Source organism: Amphiprion ocellaris, chromosome 9 (genome assembly GCF_022539595.1).
Source record: "Amphiprion ocellaris isolate individual 3 ecotype Okinawa chromosome 9, ASM2253959v1, whole genome shotgun sequence".
Taxonomy (NCBI): Eukaryota; Metazoa; Chordata; class Actinopteri; family Pomacentridae; genus Amphiprion; species Amphiprion ocellaris.
Window position 1 is genome coordinate 8,252,532 of NC_072774.1, and position 19,613 is coordinate 8,272,144.

The 19,613-nt window shown below is 39.9% G+C and overlaps 2 protein-coding genes across 8 annotated transcripts in view; one reads left to right on the plus strand and one right to left on the minus strand.

Moving 5' to 3' along the window:
• Window positions 1-10,755, plus strand: part of fhod3b (formin homology 2 domain containing 3b) — a 130,552-nt gene extending 119,797 nt beyond the window's left edge. For 2 of the 4 annotated variants that reach the window (XM_023299399.3, XM_023299401.3), the window contains 5 exons: window positions 453-645; window positions 2,708-2,731; window positions 3,206-3,392; window positions 5,180-5,341; window positions 5,455-10,755. In XM_023299399.3, the coding sequence (XP_023155167.2) occupies window positions 453-645; window positions 2,708-2,731; window positions 3,206-3,392; window positions 5,180-5,341; window positions 5,455-5,537 (649 nt within the window). In that variant the 3' untranslated portion in view covers window positions 5,538-10,755. The remainder of the gene's footprint in view (window positions 1-452; window positions 646-2,707; window positions 2,732-3,205; window positions 3,393-5,179; window positions 5,342-5,454) is intronic. The other 2 variants (XM_023299403.3, XM_023299400.3) reach the window with 1 other exon arrangement.
• On the minus strand, window positions 10,446-19,150 carry rxrbb (retinoid x receptor, beta b). 4 transcript variants are annotated; one of them, XM_023299384.3, is made up of 12 exons: window positions 18,999-19,150; window positions 17,699-17,892; window positions 16,968-17,121; window positions 16,532-16,711; window positions 16,072-16,125; window positions 14,069-14,229; window positions 13,752-13,881; window positions 12,778-12,904; window positions 12,611-12,652; window positions 12,407-12,498; window positions 12,198-12,303; window positions 10,446-12,103 (listed from the first exon to the last, which is right to left on the minus strand). In XM_023299384.3, the coding sequence occupies exons 2-12, from the start codon at window positions 17,837-17,839 to the stop codon at window positions 11,956-11,958; spliced, it is 1,335 nt and encodes a 444-aa protein (XP_023155152.1). In that variant the 5' UTR covers window positions 17,840-17,892; window positions 18,999-19,150; the 3' UTR covers window positions 10,446-11,955. The 4 variants fall into 4 exon arrangements, with proteins under 4 accessions (XP_023155152.1, XP_023155151.1, XP_023155153.1 ...); XM_023299383.3 differs by having other exon boundaries at window positions 18,990-19,150; XM_023299385.3 differs by lacking the exon at window positions 18,999-19,150 and adding an exon at window positions 18,826-18,967.
• Between the last annotated feature and the right edge of the window lie 463 nt (window positions 19,151-19,613).

Here is a 19,613-nt window from a genome sequence, read left to right on the forward strand (position 1 = left end):
TACTCTCAGTGTCACCATAATTTATTAAAATACACCAAGTTATATTTAAAAGTCTTAAAATTAGCTGTTAAGACCACAAGCTCATTAGGAAAATGGCTACTGAGGTAGCAGATCAAGTGAGAATTAGGGTTATTTTCTCATAGATTTCTATACAATTGGACTACTTTTTGCAACATGGAGTCGCCCCCAGCTGGATGTTAGAAAGAATGCAGATTTTAATCACTTCCATGTTGCCTTCACATTTTAGACCTGGAGGCTACATCTGCCTTTTTGTGTGCAGTCAGTGGTGTGGATTCATTCATTACATGCTGGACTACACTACAATTTTCTTGCATTTTGTCAGATTTTATATATATTTGGTCACTAGTAGACCTGTTCTCTTGCATGTTCAAACTTTAGTTTCAACCAAAGGACCTTTGTGCAGTGATGGGATATTTCTCCAACATCTGCAGGTTTCATGCCTTTCTGCTGTTCCTGGGCCATCCGGTATATGCCGTACGTGAGGTCAGCATACATCGCTTTAGCAAGATCCTGAGTGAATTTGCCCTGGAGTATCGCACAACAAGAGAGCGTGTGCTACAGCAAAAACAGAAGAGGGCCAACCACCGAGAGAGGAACAAGACCAGGGGAAAAATGATAACAGATGTAAGTGGTCTTCAACAGCCACAGATATACTTTCTCCATTTCCTCATCCTCATCTTTGTTTAGCTTGTATTTTCTCAATTCTGTGGAACGATATTAACAATCCCTCGACACAGGTTACATCCTTAATCTGGTTAACGCGCCCAATGTGGCCGTTTTCTGACAGACTGGCTTGCGTTTGTAATGACGTCAGCTCAGTTCGTCGGTATTCACATGTATAGGTTACTGTAACAACAATCAGTGAGCTGTTTTTAGTGTATCCCATTCTGTAGCTACAGCAGGCTAAGAAAGGCCAGAGCAAACACCTCACTGCATGATTAAAATCCCTTGAATCCTCGAGAGTCAGCTGCTCGGAGAAGACTCCACAGCGAGCCCTGGCAGGGGCCCCTCTCTCTTCAAAGGGACCCTAATTCAATCACTATGTGAAAATTCAAACCTTTGGATGTCCCTGAAGGAGAAATAACAAGAGCTACACCTCAGCCACACGCCTATAGAGATGTTCAGACTAATATGCTGTTGTTTTTCCACAGCTGGTATCTGCAGTGTTTCTGTTATGCTATGGCAAAGTACTAATGTTGATGTTTGAAGGAACAGTTTGACATTTTATGAAATGTCTTTATTTGCATTCTTATTGAGAGTTAGATGGCAAGATTGCTACCTTTTTTGTTAAGAATGTTACTAAAACAGGCCACCAGTTAACTTACCATGACGTGTGAAAGCAGATTGAAAGTGGTTAAAATCTGAATAACGCCACACAAAACTACAAATAATTTTTCGTACAGATCGATGCAAAGTTTATAGTGGCACAGATGGGTCTGATTACTTTGAAATCTTGTCAGTTACCAAATATAATTTTCATGAAATTTTGTATTTAGCAAACCTGATCCATAGAAATACAAAATTAATGTAATCTAATCTAGATACTTTTGGTTTACTTCAAAATCAAACATTGAAAATTTCACACCCTAGACAGCCACATTATTTTGAGTTCTGCAATAAGTCTAACCCTCTGAATCCCAACCAGTTTCTCAACCAGTTTCTCATATATATATATATATATATATATATATATATATATATATATATATATATATATATGTATATGTGACATGACTGTTGCTTGCAGCTGAGCCAACCCTGACTTTTTGATTGTGCCTAATAAAGCAGAATTTTTTTTTTGCTTTTTACAAGATCTGGTTAAAGTAAACGATTTCTTTTTGGTGAATTTTACGCCCAGATTTGGTTCATTTGTCCAATGAAAAGGATGATTAGTCCTTGATGATTAGTTCAAAGACTGTCAGAAAGTTGAAAATCGAACTATTCTTTCTGTCTTTATGGTTTCTTGCTGATAAGTGGTGTATTTTTGGTGATTTTTTTCAAGACGGTATGCCTTTTAAACCCACCAGCGGGTTGGGTGGTTCAAAGAGTTTAATATCTCAAAACATTTTCAATACAAATACAGAGCATTTTGCACATTTAGAAGTTACAGTTGGTCAAATCAAATTACCCTTACAATACTGGCACAAAGCACATGTGTACTGTGTGTATACTACTGCTACAGTATAATGCCACACTTTTCCACATGTAATCTTGGTTGATTCTAGGTACTTAGCATTTGTAGTCTGGTTGTGTAATCCCAGTTACATGTAGTACACAACGATGGTGTTGGACAAATATTTTTTTACCTGCAGACAGAACACTAAGTCAAGTAGCTGCTGTGTCCAACTTCAAACTTTTACATAGACAAGGGCTGCAACTAACGATTATTGTCTGTTAATCTGTCAGTTTACAGTTTGCTGTCACGGAGGAAGAAAAGAAAACTGAAATTATGAAAATTTAAGAAGCAGGAATCAAAGAAGTTTAACTTTCTTTAAAAGATTCCTCAAATTGATTAATCAACTATCAAAAAAGTTGGCGATCAAAGTATCAAGGTTTTCATGTAACTGTTGAGCTAAAAGCAAAAAAACATACTTGATGAAAAGCTGAAAAAATCCTTTAATGTTTACAATGCAAATCATGGACTACACACCTATGGAGTTTTTCCTATTTTTATTTCTATTTATAGAGTGAGGATGACGATGACAGTGAGGTAGGGGACGACTTTGTGTGCAGACAAGTGCATGTGTGAACTTTGTGTTGTGACTAACAGTCAATCGGAACACGCTGTTGCAACTTTGAACAGTACCTGGTGTGATTATGACAATTAACAAAGGGGCAGTCATTAGTGAGACTGACACATGAATGAGGACGCTGGACGGTGATAACACGTAGAGAGAAAGATGTGGCTGCATGATGCTGGCCGGAGTGCTGAGTGACTTGGAGGAATCACAGAGACTTCCTGGTTGAAAATAAAGAACCTCACACCTCTTGGCATGTCTGCATTGTTGCAAGAAACAGTCCTTGGGAGAAAGGGAATTTTGAAATGACTAACTGTTCTTATTTTAGCCTGGAAAGTGCTGTGTCACTCGTAAAGCTGTTTAAAAAAGCACCAGAGCATGGAGTTGAGTTTCACCGTATCCTGCTGACATGTTCTGTAATCCTGTTACTGTTTTCCCCCCCGTAGAGTGGTAAATTTGGCGGCACCTCATCGGACGCACAGGAGAGCCAGCCTCAGGGGATCCAGTACGCCGAAGATGTAGCAGAACATGAGAACATGAAGGCCGTGCTAAAAAGCAGCCTGCAGGGCGGAGAGAGCGGGACGTCCACGGTGCCGGGCCTTCGTACTCGCACCAGAGCCAGCAGTACCAGAGGTCCGTCCCATAAACGTTATACTATTACAGCCCCACAAGGCTTTTTATATTTATATCATCATCTGTTTACTATACTGAGATCTGCATTCCTCTGTGCCCATAACTGCTCACTGAAGTAATCCAACCTTTAAACTATCCTGGATTGTTTAGCCACTACTAGATGAAGCGCTATGAAATTCTGCACATTTGTTGCCCCCATAGGATAAATTATAGGTATTTTGGTGATCATGTGACCCTTTTTCTAACACCAAAGTTTGAACGTATTCGTTGACATTCATGGTGCCAGATAATGCATCTATAAATGTCACAATGCCTTCAATGTCACCTCCAATGAGGAGAGGCCTGGAATCTCATTGGCCACCACGGTGACCACCTCATTTCTGATAAATAATTGGTCAGTGAAAGTCTGATCACCAAGTAAAATGCAACTGCTTTCTCCCGGTGCAAGTGAAAGCAGCATTAGATGACGTAACAGTTTCCACCTTAAACCCTTGCCGACTTACCTGGCTTCACCTGATAAGTGATTTAGCTCGAAATGGTATAAATAGGAACGGGACAACACTTTGCAACATCCCTATCGCATTACCTTGCTGACACCAAAACGGGTTTCATCCTGTTTCTTTCTACTTTGTACTTTACAAAAAAGTACGCATAGTCCTGGTTATGAATCACCAATTAGTTATGCATTTCTACTAACACGTTAACTTTTGGTCTAGTAACAGCATACAGGTGTCTAGTGCATACAGGTGTCACAATGCAAGAGAGCATCATGTTCTTGACAATTTAGCAGTAGGACATCCTTAAGCTCCTGTGCACTTAAAGGAAACGCACTTCAAAGGTCAGGCCTGTTTGTAGAAGCAGCCACTCAACTGTGCAGCTCATCTATTACAGACTGAAATGTCAGGCAGAGTGTGCCAGATTAATGGCTCACCAGTAATGAATCTGATCCTGGTTGCAAGAAAAGTGTTGCCTCTTGACTGCACAGTCAGAAGGACACTTTATTAGTAATGTATAGGTATTAATCTTCCCCAGCAGGTCCTACCGGAAAGACATCCACAAGACGTCTACTAGACGTCTACTTTGCTTCACTTCAGACTTCACTTTGAAAGTCTGATCTGTTTGTGTCATATTGATTTTTGTTTTTTTAATCAGGGTGACTTTTCTCTTCCAGTCTCACTGCAGAATATTCGCAGCAATGACTTTATTATGAATCTGGATGCATTACATGAACGTGACTTCCCTAATTGTGAAACCAAAATATGGCAATAGGTAGAGTGAGGTAACACTGAAAACATATTTTGTTGTGCCATAAGTTGCTGTTTTTTGATACATTTTATCACACGTGGACAGAATATTGAGTGTCGAAATCATAAATTAACTGTGGACCTCTTGCTTATAGGTGAACTTTTTCTGCTCAGATGCACTACAGCAACCTAAACAGCCTAAATGTACTGATACTAGTGTCAATGCACATGAGATAATTAGCATTGTTAACTGTAAAATAAGAAACCCAAGTGTGCAGTTCCTTTAGTCTCAATAGATTCCAACAGCAAAAAAGAATTCCTGATATTCCCATCTGGCCTCCCCTATGAAACATATCTGGAGTTGCCACTGAAAGCCTCTTAATGAGGTCACCATTTCAATTTTGTTTATCACTAAGAATTAGCCTATTAGTTTTAGCCCACAGAGCAAGTAGCACAGCTGTTAACTCAAGTCATGTTTTCTTAAACCTGCCCCACTATGCAATACATCTTGTTTTCTTGTCCACTCTGACCCTGTTGCTTCAGGGCGTGTTGCCCCGTGGTGTCCTGCCAGTGACGACCCAGTGAACTGCACAGATGACACGGCTGATGAGATCATGGAGAGGATTGTGAGGTCAGCCACTCAGGGGCCCAGCCAGCGGGCGCAACCTCGAGAGAGGAGGCGATCCCGAGTCAACCGAAAATCACGTGAGTCCTGTGTCAAGCACCGACAAGTGTCCTAACAGCAGAATGTCATCAGCTGCGTGTCCGAGCTTCAAAATAATGCTTTTATTCAACATCATTCTCTTGTTATTCCTCAGTGAGAAGGACACTGAAGAACGGTTTGACCACCGAGGAGGCGAACGCTCTCGGTTTGTCCAGCGGTTCGGAGATGCAGGTGTGAGCTCTTCCCGAATCCCGCTGGACACTAAGACATCTGGAAGCCCTTTCACTGCCCCCATCATCCCCTGATGCCTCCATCCTACTCCACTCCGGCTTGACACTACAATCCCCCCCTCCCGGCTTTGATGAGTTGATCTCATCTTTATGAGTTTGATTTACACGGGCTTGACTCAAGCTCTCCCTGCAGCGAGAGGATAAACACGATTTTACTCGTGAACTGATGGGCAGAGAGAGCAGAAACGGCATTCAAACCACTAAGCTTCACTGTTGCTGGATAAACACCGATGATCTGCACTCGCTCGGCTTAATCGCAATCATCCTCCGAACGTGATGTTGCACACAAACACCCGTAAAAGTGTATTTTTTTAAAGGCTGAGGGCATCGAGACGGTTGGCAGTGCTTCAATCTCTGTGGCCTTGATTGAATCCAGAGGGATAGCAGCACGGTACAGACACCCTTGAATAAGTGTTTAACGTGACTGAAAGACATTTCATCTATTGAATAGATGGCTTTTGTGCAGAGGGTTATTCTCTTATATACTACTGTGGTAGTTTTGTGTTTCATTTTTGCTCAAGAAGGTGCTCAAGTAAGGAACAATTGCACTGGATGTAAAAGTTGGGTATCAATGGAATGTGAGATCCTCGACACTGATGAACCACTCTGACATCTGAATCTGAAATTATACTCAACCAGCAATTCAACAGTAGCACAGTTTTTAAATGTCCGATCAAAGCCGACAGATTCAACGCAGATGTGCATGAGTTTGTTTCACGGATAAGAAGGAACTTATCACAGTGCGAACATTTTTTAGCGATTAAAACAGAGACGGAATGTTGGTTTATGGACGGTTCAGTTGCTGTGACTGGTGATGCTACTAGTTTCAGGCTAACGCTGTGTCATGCAAACATTTTTAGCTTAAACAAATGTAGACAAGCTGCATTATGTGATCTATTCCCACTTTTCGGACTGAAGGCGAGCGCAGCAGGTGCAAGAGAGCAATCTTCGTAGAGTTATGTCGTTTTATTTTGTAGAAACTATGAGCTGCACATTTCAGAGTGCCTTTCAGAGACAGTTATTTATTCAGACGTTTTCAGGGACGTATAATCATGAAAATGTTGCTACAGATGTGCGGTCTGTGAGGGGGGGTGAGGAGACTATTAGATCATTCATGAGCTGTGATTTCTTTTTAACCAGTGTTTTTAATCTTGTCTAGGCAAAAAAAAAAAAAGTTTCCTCCATGTTAGGTCTCTTGGATCAGATAGATTGTTATGAAAATAGCTTTAACGTATTTATGACAACTTGGGGATTGGCTATGCACATTAGCTGCATCCTGTTGCCTTACTGTAGAATATGGGCATGCTTAGTTCCGCTCCAGTCGTGATGTAGATAAAAAAATTTTTTAAAAAATACAGTTATGCTTAAAATCATTCATACCCAGGCGAAATTGTTGCTTTTTACTGATTTTTTTATTTGACCAACAGGTTTCTTATGGCTGGAAAGAGATGTAAAGTCTAAAATTGAACTATTTCTGTCCTGAAATGACATTTTCTCAGTAATCAACTGCAGTGCCACATCCCTGTGTCCAAACAATTCAATTTTCGTGTCATCCGACCACAGAACTGATGACCAAAAGGTTTCTTCTTTGTGCAGGTGAGCTTTTGCAAGGGCTAGGTAAGGTTTTGGAGAAGTTTAGTCTTCTTTCATCAGTGTCCATGGAGACCAGCCTTGTTTAGTGGCTGTTTGAGTGGCTGCTTTGAGTATTTATCGGTACGGTCTTGGTAATAATCACTGGATTTGAATTAGCTTAGCCACTTTTAGTGTCCTACCAGCCCTTTGAGATTTTTCATATTGTGGAACTCCTACTCTTGCTGTTTATTTAATCCGTAAAAATTAGTATGAACATCCACTTTCAAAATTTAGAATTGTTTGACCCCTAAGTTGAATGTTCTTAAACATGGCAGAAATCCCCAGGATCATTGAGAATGGGATGTAAGCTGCATTTTCTTAAATTTTGTGAAAATTTCAAAGGGTAACATCCATTTTGGACATGCAAAAATGTAACAAAGATTCCTAAAAACATATCATCAACATCACTAGTAGTGACTTGCCATTTTTTGTTGCTCGTTTATGTCATTTCCAGCCACAAGAAACCTATTGGATCCACAAAAATTAACTAAAAAAGTCCAAATTCGGCAAGGTCATGGCTACGTTTGGGCTAAACTATAGGTAAAATGTTAGAATTCAAAATAGTCTGTAGTTCAACTGGCTTCACTAAAGATCTCGGTTTGTCATTTGCAGGACACGTGGGGTATTTCCTCATTTTGTAACTGTGAATGCAAACATCAGGGAAAAAGTTAAATTCGTAGTGGTTATATACGTGCACATACACTCTCCATAGTTTACTGATTTTAAACCCTGCATTGAAGTGAATACGAAGGAGCCCACCGTTCAACTTTTTCGATTATATAGGTCTGTCTTTGAATTAATAATGAGTTAGATGTGCTATTAATCGACTTGGAATGGCCTTGACTGGATTTATAACATGTTCAGATTTTAACATGGCTTGCAGCTTGCAAGGTAAACCTACCCACTCGCTAAATCTCACTGTGATGGAAACAGAGCCATTGAGAGCAAAGATTTTAGCACATCATGTCAAAGCTACATTAAATCACACCAGCACTACATTTTGTTTTGTTATGAATTTACTGGAAACTATTCAGCACCTTAGACTCAATGTGTAGCATGCCACCACCTAGTAGAACTGAAGTTACAGGAGGAAGAGCTCATTGTGTTTTCCGGATTGTACTGATTTTTTCATAAAGTTCAAAGCGACGTAGGGGAATGCTGTAAAACGATGTACATGTCATGACAATGTCTCTATGTTCTTCTGTTTTTATTTTTTTGCTCCATGTGTAGAATAGTGTATTATAGACTAAAAGCAGTGTTATTCTAAATATAATTTAAGAAAACCAAGCCATGCATGGTTTAAAAAAAGAGTGTCACTTCTGCTTGATACAAAGGGAGGTTCACTTTGGTTCTCAGAGCTGTAGGGCTTACGTTACAAAAGCTTTTTCACTTCAGACTGTCACGACAACAAAAGCAGTGAAACGCGCATTGATCAAATTTACCAGCTACTCCTGTGGAAACTCTTAGAAGCCTTTGATTTCATTGCACTCAACGTTTTCTTCTTCTTAATTTAACCCATCACACATTGCTGCCTGTGCCATAACATCACTGTGGACACAAAGTGCTATACAAACCACGGATTCTACTGCGTCTACAGTGGGTACGGAAAGTATTCAGACCCCTTTAAATTTTTCACTCTGTTTCATTGCAGCCATTTGCTAAAATCAAAAAAGTTCATTTTATTTCTCATTAATGTACACTCAGCACCCTATCTTGACAGAAAAAAACAGAAATGTAGAAATTTTTACAAATTTATTAAAAAAGAAAAACTGAAATATCACACGGTGGACAGCCATTTTCAGATCTCTCCAGAGATGCTCAATTGGGTTTAGGTCAGGGCTCTGGCTGGGCCAGTTAAGAATGGTCACAGAGTTGTTCCGAAGCCACTCCTTTGTTATTTTAGCTGTGTGCTTAGGGTCATTGTCTTGTTGGAAGGTGAACCTTCGGCCCAGTCTGAGGTCCAGAGCACTCTGGAAGAGGTTTTCTTCCAGGATATCTCTGTACTTGACCGCATTCATCTTTCCTTCAATTGCAACCAGTCGTCCTGTCCCTGCAGCTGAAAAACACCCCCATAGCATGAAGCTGCCACCACCATGTTTCACTGTTGGGATGGTATTGGGCAGGTGATGAGCAGTGCCTGGTTTTCTCCACACATACTGCTTAGAATTAAGGCCAAAAAGTTCAATCTTGGTCTCATCAGACCAGAGAATCTTATTTCTCATAGTCTGGGAGTCCTTCATGTGTTTTTTGGCAAACTCTATGCGGGCTTTCATATGTCTTGCACTGAGGAGAGGCTTCCGTCGGGCCACTCTGCCATAAAGGCCTGACTGGTGGAGGGCTGCAGTGATAGTTGACTTTGTGGAACTTTCTCCCATCTCCCTGCTGCATCTCTGGAGCTCAGCCACGGTGATCTTTGGGTTCTTCTTTACCTCTCTCACCAAGGCTCTTCTCCCACGATTGCTCAGTTTGGCTGGACGGCCAGGTCTAGGAAGAGTTCTGGTCGTCCCAAACTTCTTCCATTTAAGGATTATGGAGGCCACTGTGCTCTTAGGAACCTTGAGTGCTGCAGAAATTCTTTTGTAACCTTGGCCAGATCTGTGCCTTGCCACAATTCTGTCTCTGAGCTCTTTGGGCAGTTCCTTCGACCTCATGATTCTCATTTGCTCTGACATGCACTGTGAGCTGTAAGGTCTTATATAGACAGGTGTGTGCCTTTCCTAATCAAGTCCAATCAGTTTAATTAAACACGGCTGGACTCCAATGAAGAAGTAGAACCATCTCAAGGAGGATCAGAAGAAATGGACCGCAGGTGAGTTAAATATGAGTGTCACAGTAAAGGGTCTGAATACTTATGACTGTGTGATATTTCAGTTTTTCTTTAATAAATTTGCAAAAAATTCTACATTTCTGTTTCTTTCTGTCAAGATAGGGTGCTGAGTGTATATTAATGAGAAATAAAATGAACTTTTTTGATTTTAGCAAATGGCTGCAATGAAACAGAGTGAAAAATTTAAAGGGGTCTGAATACTTTCTGTACCCACTGTATGCCCACAGCAAAAGCTATGTAACAACCACAATAAAAAGGCTCATTAAAACATCCTTTTGACTATTTTTTAAATCATCTTTAATTGTGCTGGTTTGCCCAAAAGTGACCTTTTTCTTCCAGGGGAAAACATAGCAATAAATCACATGTTGCACTTTTAGGCAAGAAAAAGCAAGAAAAAAAACTTAAGCCTCTTTATTTATTTTTTTAGTCCACGCAACCCATGCTTCAAGTCACTTTATGTTCAAGAGCATACAGAAACAAGTTCACCAGTACAGCTCATCTGATGTTTACCATCATACAGACCTCATTTGATCTCGTTTAAAATTCCTATATGTCCACAGGTGTTATGGATCTAAATGCAATTATGGTTTGCTTTTTAATAAATTGCAGACGTTACAATGAACAAGACAGCTACCTAAAGAAGAGGGAAAGGTAGGAAATACAATTGAGCATCCAAAAAAAAAATAAAGCACAAAAAAAAAAAAAAGCTGAAACAGTCTCAGCAAATCCAGTGCAACCCAAGACATGTTCTGCTTTATACTAGCTGAAAACTAAAAAACAAGGGCACATATTAAGAATTATATAATTTGTATTTCCTGATCATAATTCAAATTTATCAATGTACATTTTCCCTGAACAATTACTTTTGCACAGTACCTTAGAATTGTATAGATAAATTACAAAATGGAGTATTCCCTTTCCACCGCCAGAAATGATTTACTTTGTAAAACCCCTGAATAACTGACAAGCTTATGTAGTTTACATTTTATATTGCTACATTTTAAAACAAAGATTAACACGAGGAATTTTTTTTTCGTTTTTGCATATATTCTTAGGTTCGTGGTTCGATGCATTTCCTGCACCGATAAGGTCAAATTATCACTGAAATAGCACCAAAAGACAAACGCCCTGACCGTTTAGAGGCCAGGAGTTTGTTAAAAGTATGTTTTAGAAATAGTACATAGCAAGTGTGCAGTGCAGTCTAATCATTAACCACAAAGTGATTAGATTTTTTTTTTAAATGGCAAAGAAGTAAACAACACTAACTCTATATACGAGACACATAAAGCTGATCCGCAATCAACACAGACAAGTTGGGCTTGATGGTTTCAATCACTGACTTGTCTTCTATCAGGGTCACTGGTAGGATTTTATCATCTGCAGTAGATACAAGTCAACTCTGAGCTGTCGGGACACAGTACCCAGCGACCGTTTGGTACAAACTTTTAGATCTGACTTGAATTCAAATTTATAAAAAGACTACATCCTTAATGCATACTCATAATTCAGGTTGCCCTTCTTTTTTTAAAAAACAACAGGCTTTAGGGATCAGTTCAGTTGGAGAAACAACTGAATCTTAATGTCTGAGGTGTCTTAAAAAGTTCATATAAAAAATTTTACCCAAATTATAGCTCCTGTGAGGGAAATATGTAAATGTTTACATTTTTAAAAATACTTTTGTCTTACCATAGTTACTCATGAAGTTATCTCAACATATAGCACCAGCTTGTAGATCATGCCAAGCCTCAGGTTTGGTCTAAAGAGCAAATCTGTGCCGCACTAAAGAAGTGTAACGTAGACAGCAATGAGACAAACTGACAAATCTTCAAAGAACTTAAAGTGCCACTCCAGTCCCACGCCCGCTTCCCAGACTTCAGCTATCTAAACCACAGTACGCGTTTCCTATCTAAGACAACTGATGGGGAGCCTCAAGCATTTCCATGAGGAAAGTGTCAATAGGCGTGTCACCGATCAGCTTGAAGAAGAAGAGATGCTCCAAGCACTTCAAGCCAATGGATCGCAGTGCTGGCAGTCGAAGGAGGAGCTTAGCGAACCTGCACGGAACAAAGACCGTATCACTTCACTTGACAAGATAAACAACAGACCCAACGAGACTATGCTGAGCTTGTCATAGCTGAGGGCCTTTACCTTCCCTGCTGCTCTGGATATTTCTGTTTGCAGTAGGCTTCCAATGATGCATAGACCTTTTCTCTAAGGAGCTCCACCTCACTGGTGTTGGAGAGCCCTTTAGCATCTGCAGGACAAATACGGAAAATATTTTTGTTTGAGGACCGACACCAAACAACAAAGTATACTCTCCAATCCAAATGTTTCGTTGTTCTTGCGGTGTCAAGTACCTGGGTTGAACAGGACGATGGCTCGGAGGCAACCCAACTCTGTTTTGTCCATTTGCATATCTCTCATTTTATTGACAAGCTCAGTAAGAACCCTAAGTCACGACAAAAAAAAAAAAATATTCAGTGTAAAATACAAAGAAATCAAAGGAATGTACACTATTTTACTTAAAGACACTCATTAATATTGCAAAAGTATAAAAGTACCTGTCAAATATGGCGCCGACTTCTGCACTCTGCACACTCTCCCTGCAATCAATAAAAACTGTCATACTAGACACCACACATACAGTATGTAAAACATTACACAAGTCATTCAAGTTACATGCAACTGACACTTGAGTATGCTTTTTTCCCCCTATTTGTAGATGTACCTATCAAAAATGGCTCCAACTCCTGCACTGTGTGCGCCTTCACGTTGCAGCTCAGAAGCCAGAAGAACTCCATCCTTCAGAGGAATGGAGCGATGGGAGAACGAGGCAATCAGGAGCTCATTCCACCCTGACGAATGAAACACATTTACACAGTGGTGTGAAATGATAGCAGTGAAAAATATTTGTGCTTTAGTACAAAATAAAATCACAGTGAAGTAGCAACGCAAAAACATTGTTTGGCTCTCGACTGTGACTGTAAACCATCCCCAAGAGCCTGATACATCAGGTTACATGCCTACTGTTGCAGCTGTTTCCTGGCTGCCTACCAGTTCCCTTTGAGATTTACTTCCACTGGGTTATGACTCTGTGCCTCAGTGCGAGTCAATGACTCAGTACAACACACTATTACAAACTATTTGTTATTGCTAGTTGACCTTTTGGGCAAAAAAGCCCAGTGGGACATCCCCAAACAACAGTGACTACAGCACAATGTTTTCAAAAGCCTTGGCTTTCAAAGTACAACTTGCAAAAGAACTGTAAAAGATTTCCTGCTTAAGTCATTTTCAACCATCATCTCGGTGAATTAGGAATTCTCACATATTTTAACTTCCACAGTGTTTTGCAGCTAGTTTCGGTGCAAGGTTTAAACAGGAAAAGACAGGCTAACAGCCTTTTTTGACTGCTGTCAAATTAGTTTTCACTAGAATAAAAAAAACACTTCCTTGTGTTCTAACTTGGAAGCACATGTAAATGTAGGTTATGTACTAAAATATGCAAAAAATACTGAAAACCTAAATAAGTGGCACAGGGTTACTTTATCAGGAGCCTTCTCTGGAACATTGAAGCATTCATAATGTGCCTCTGATAAAAATGCAAAGTTATAACCTTGATAAGATGTCAATCTCGTGTAAATAACAGATGTTCTGTGTGTTGACTTTGAAAACACAGTTCCGTTCAGATCATTTTGTTCATACCTGCACGCAGAAGAATGACCTGATCATCAAGGGGCAACTCAGAGAAATGAGGGATTCTCTTTGCCCACTCCACCAAGGCAAACAGCTGCTTGTCTGCAGTCTGACAGATGTTGGTAACAGCATCATGGGGCTGAAACCAGAACAAGACAACATGGTGATTTCCTAATGAGCCATGAAAAAGAAATGCTTACAAGGATTTTAGTAAATTTGTACTTGGAATCACATTTTATTTGCAGCACTATCAGCTTGGCACCCAAACTGATAGTGCTGGCATGAAGAACAAATCATCTATTGATTCCGACGTTCCATCCACTCACCGAGTTTCCTGCAGAGCCTCCGTCAGAGTGAAGCTCGGTCTTCTGCTCCACAGCTGTTTCTGCTTCGAGGATCTTCTCTACAGGCATCTCGTCATTCACTCCGACACTGAACTCCAGCTCTCCTTCACGCTCTCGGTTCCTCTGGCGCTCCTCCTGAACCGCTGCATTGCACAAAAACATACAGAAGCAGAAGAATTAAGAATCTCAGGAAAAGAAAATGCAAAGTGAGTTCAGGATTAATATCATGTAAAATGCTCTGTCTTTTTGCAGGGTTGCTGCATTCAGAAAATCGTATTCTGATTCTGTGCCGTCCTGACAAAAATTTAATGTTGTCTATAACAGGAATGTTGGACTGACAATGTTTTATAGCAAGTTCCACAAGCTTTGATTTACAGTGGGGAAAAAAAAGAAAACGTGAACCCTTTGGAATTGTCTGCATTTGCGTATTAGCATGTACCGAAGTTATTGTTAGCTGGTAGAATCACGACTCTTAATCGACTCGGGATAATTAAGATAACTGTCCCCCTGCTGAAGCTATGTCAACTCTGGTTTATGCAGCAGAGTAATGACGCTAAATATCAATGTAAATCTGCTACGGAACACTTTAAAACTTCGTTGGAGTCCGACAGCATTAGCATGGGTATCTCCGTCTTTGGCATTTTGTCTTCTGCTTACAAACACGGGCGAAGGGAAGTGTGACGTCAGAGTTGGTAGGTCTGCGTGATACAGCCAGCCAACTGGCCAATTAAAAGTAACGACCCCAGAGGTCACCAATGCTTTACCGTCACCGATAAGCTACTCAGTGGCGGTTGCAGCGGTGACGGGGGGCCAGGAGGTATTCCAAGTATTCGGCTCTCAAAATTAATATTCAGATACCACCACAACGACCGAATATTCGGATATTCGGGTCCAGCCCTAAAAATTACATCACATTTTATGACCAATTAATCCAGAAAAATGGGTTATTTTTAAGGGTTCACGCATACTTTTTGCCACTGTATACTCAGGGTTCGGACAGTTGATTATGAAACTTCATTTTACACTTCAATTTTGATTACTGTACTTTTTCGACTACACTGTACATTCAAAATAGCACATTTAACATTACACAAGCCTGACAAATTTACTTTCATTAACAAGAAGTGCAGTTGCAGGTTAAAGTAACATGCATTCATTTGTTATTAAAGGTATTGAGGTACCTTACATGCACAACAATTAAACATTACACGGTTAAAGACAGAATCACAATGCATCTAAAAATCTACCCCCCACCCCAATCCCTAGAGAAATAACAACATTTCTCCAGAGAACTGCTGTCCACAAAAAACACCATGGGAACAACTGTGTAAGCTACAGACCAGTATGTTAAGTTTGTTAAAAACTTAACAGCAGTGAAAAGGTTCTACACTGTCTAAAGCAACTCCAATGGAGATCCTAAAGAGGTATAAGCAACAGAAGCTGTTGTCTAATCCACAAAACTATCCCAACATATTCTGACCTAGTTTACTAACACTGATCATTGAAATATCGGCACCCTGACGAAACTGCAGCCACTGGACACTGACATTTAAAGGTGATTAACTGGCTATGAAACAGAGCATACACATTCTATCTGCCCCAACCAGCAACCAAAAATAGAGCTGCTTGGATCTAGCGAAGAGGCATCACCACTCATACGACATATACCGTATGCTGTATGCTGTAAATGTGAACTAGTGGCCTTTGCTAAACAGCGATCCTTCACATTCTTTCCTGCTTCAATGCCGATCCCCTCCAGATCAGATTTTACATGCATTTACACACACTCAGCAAAGAACTGCAGCTGTCAGACGGCTTCATTTTTATAAAGCAGTCTATCATTACAAGGCAGTATGCTGCTCTGTCTACTTCAGTCCTGGGTCCATTTTCACACAGAAATTTCTTCAACTTTGCATTTCTAACACAACAGGCCAAGTCTCTGAGTAGCATTAAAGTACAGTATCTTTAAGATTTTCATGTCATACTCATCCATCCCTCATCCCTTCCATCTTCTTTTATCCACTTTACATGTTTGATCACTATTGAAAGATGGAGAAAGGGTAGAATAGGAAAAAAAATGAAGGGGAGAGATGGAGAGGGGTTAGTAACATAAACCAGCCCCAATACATCCATCTCTACCCCTTTCACTAATTTAATCTCACATCCTCTCTCACCTGGGTTAGAAATACTCTACGAATCCAAAATTACTCAAACTATTTGAATGGTTGGCATAATTTATTATTTCTACAAATCGAATTTACTGCTAATGTTTAAGTAATTCTGAAAACATACCATAACTCCTGGTTAGAGAAAATTCCAATTTACATTACCCTTGTATAACTGCATGTACGACAACTCGCAACAAAACATGTTCGTAAACCTTTATTGTCATACAGGCTCTTAACATGAAGAAAATATTCAAATATGATGCTTCTCTTTGCATACCTTCCCTCTTCATACCCATGGCTAGGCACTTCTGGTAGCGGCAGTACTGGCAGCGATTGCGCTGGCGCTTGTCGACCAGGCACTCTTTGTTATCCCTGCAAGTGTAGCTCAGGTCTTTGCGCACAGTTCGTTTAAAGAAACCCTTGCAACCCTCGCAGCTGTACACTCCGTAGTGTTTGCCTGTAAAACACAGAAATGAATAAACTGAACGCTAGGGGCCAGTAGGGATATCAAAACAAAGTGAATGCAGCAGTCTGTGATGCACTGTGTGTTTTTATGAGTCTTAATAAGAGATTCATCCTGTGAAAATGGTGACGAAACACAAGAAAAAACATCTGACAGAAAGATATTATCCACACTCAAACTGGTATGACATGAAACAGTCTGTAGCCAACGGTTCACGTTGGCTAACCCTGTTCTTAGCACATTCACTCACCAGAGGAGCGGTCTCCGCAGATGACACACAGACGTTTCTGAGACAGCATTATTCCAGGGCTGTGAGCTGGCATGGGCCTCAGGCCAAACGGAGGTTTGACATCTTCTGAGCTGCTGATTGAGTGCATCCCTGATATGGGTGCTGAAGAAGAGATCTAGATACACAGTGCAACCGAATAAAACAACTGTATAACATTGTAATGTTGAGTAATTAAATGAAGTCACTGCAGAGACTTTGTATTGGTTTGACGAACTACAGATAATGTTTTTGTATACTTTGCCTTGCGGTAAGAAGGGTTATCCACCTTTTATTGACCAGTATTGTACATATTGTTAAAAAAGCGGGAAAAGCAGAACTGTAATCTTTATGACAGATATTGCAATTTGATTTGGGATATTTCTTTTTTTAACGTCGAGCTTCAGTTCAACATTCACTGTGTAACAGATTTAAGATATGCCATTTCAACATAAGACATTTTCATATGTGACAATCACAGAAGGAGCACGGGATGAAATTCCAACACAACAATTTAAACCCTCTGTCAGACATTTAGTTTAACATACAATCCGGACTGTTTCCTTTACAATTTGCTAATTACATTTTTTTCAAAATGCCATTTTGATGTGAAATCAAGTTATATCTCAGACTTACTGCAGTGTACCCAAACAAACCAACTAACAAATCAGGCACACCATGACATCGATACATGCATTCTAGGGGCTATTGGTTACCTGGCTGTTGCTGATAGGTCCAAAGCCCAGAGAGGGTGAGACCACTGGAGAGTTGAGAGAGGGACTGATGACTGAAAAAGGAGAACCCAAGATGTTGGTGGGGCTGTTGGAGGCTGAGCTGTTAGGCTGCTGTGAGGACATGGCGTGAAAGCAACCTGCTGGAGAGAATGATGTCCCGTCTGAAGGATATCAATCTGTTGGGGACAGAAAGGGATATTATTAGCTGTGCAACATACACGGGCCTTTGCTATAAAACACCTTAACTGTGTTTTGCAAATACAGCTGAAGCAATAATAGAATAACACAATGTCAATTTCTTATTAATTACTGTTACTACTTATTACTGTAATAACGTAAGGATAGCCTCCTTTTAAATCGTTTATGAATTGTTAGTACAAAACACGTGAAGATCTCACATTGTGCAAACCAATTAACGGAGAAAACAACAGTTGTAGCCCTTTAGGTACAATTCACAGTGAGATCGACTATTCGGGTCATGCAAAAAACAAAAATCATTAACCTGATGCGTAATACTTGTGCAAATGATCAAAATTCGGTGCTATTTGATGGACGGATATGATGCCGAACACATTGTGTAATGAATCCGCTACACTTAAATGCAAATCCATGATTTTTTCGTCCCAATTAAGCTGATAAAAATAGCAAAAAACATATATATAGTTTCACACGGAACTATACGTTACGACGCAGTAATACCTGTTTACATTATTCAGTGTTTATTGTTGGCATCGCAGTTACATTTCACGTTTGCTAAAGATACGCATTAACGTTACGCCGTAAAGAACAGTATTAAGTGAATACTGCACGGCAAATACACGTAAATATTATTAGTTTTCATTAGTATTTTCAGTAGTTAACATTAACAAAATATATTACTGACCACAACATGCAAAAGAATGACCTATGTTAGCTTTTACCGATAGCCAGCTAGCTGCAAATCCATAAAAGCTCGAGAGCCGAGCTAAGCAACACAAGCTAACATTAGCTTTGGTTGCCAGACGTCTGACTGATGCATAATTTTTTAAAAAGCTGCGTAAAGCTAGAATATATCTCCGTTTAGCATCTTAAAACGTGTAAGCTTTAAAAGTCGAGACCCATCGACTCACTTAAATAAATCCACCCGACGAGAGCAATGTTTTCCTGCTGGCTAAGATTAGCTCGTTAGCTTAAACGGCGGTTAACTTAGCTAGTGTAGCTAGCGTTAGCGTGATGCAAGAAAAAAACTGTTGACAAAATAGCTCATGGTCGTTTGAAGGTTGGATTTACTTACCAGACACACCTTCGAATCATTGTTGGAAACCAGTCTTCTATGTCTGTCGGGATCTAGACGAGCTGTAGACAGCAGGCCGACAGTCAGATCTAGTTTACTTCAGTTTGACGCTGTTGTTGTTTACAGGCCATGATGGCTCAGTGCCACTACCCACTTGAGCCAAAATGTTTCATGGGACCACCCATAACAACTCTGTCATATGACACCCCTGCAGCAGAGTTGTGCTTCATTTACCATTTAGTCGGATCAAAATTAAAGTCACGGTTGGTGTTTATTAAATTAGCAAAATAATTGAATATTTGCATGAATTACACCCACCTCCCCCATCATATATTGCTCTTAAACTGAATAAATGACCTTCAGAAAGCATCTACACAGCAACGAAGGACATATATATATATATATATATATATATATATATATATATATATATATATATATATATATATATATATATATATATATACACTGTCACACACTTGAGGCAGTAGTAAATTAAACACTGAAGAAAACACTTAAGAAAACACCATTGTACGGTTTCCTTTTTTTTCTTCTGTTTTTGTACTGCCACACCTACAAGAGGAGCTGGAATGCTTTTGCCTTTGACAGGAGGGCTGTATAAAG

Excerpts from the sequence above, each read along its gene's own strand:
- rxrbb (XM_023299384.3), bottom strand. The coding sequence starts at position 17,839 with ATGTCCTCACAGCAGCCTAACAGCTCAGCCTCCAACAGCCCCACCAAC. Across the intron at positions 17,122-17,698 it reads GACCTATCAGCAACAGCCAG|ATCTCTTCTTCAGCACCCAT; the intron begins GTAACCAATAGC and ends CTGTGTATCTAG. Across the intron at positions 12,304-12,406 it reads CATCGTCCTGTTCAACCCAG|ATGCTAAAGGGCTCTCCAAC; the intron begins GTACTTGACACC and ends TTTGTCCTGCAG.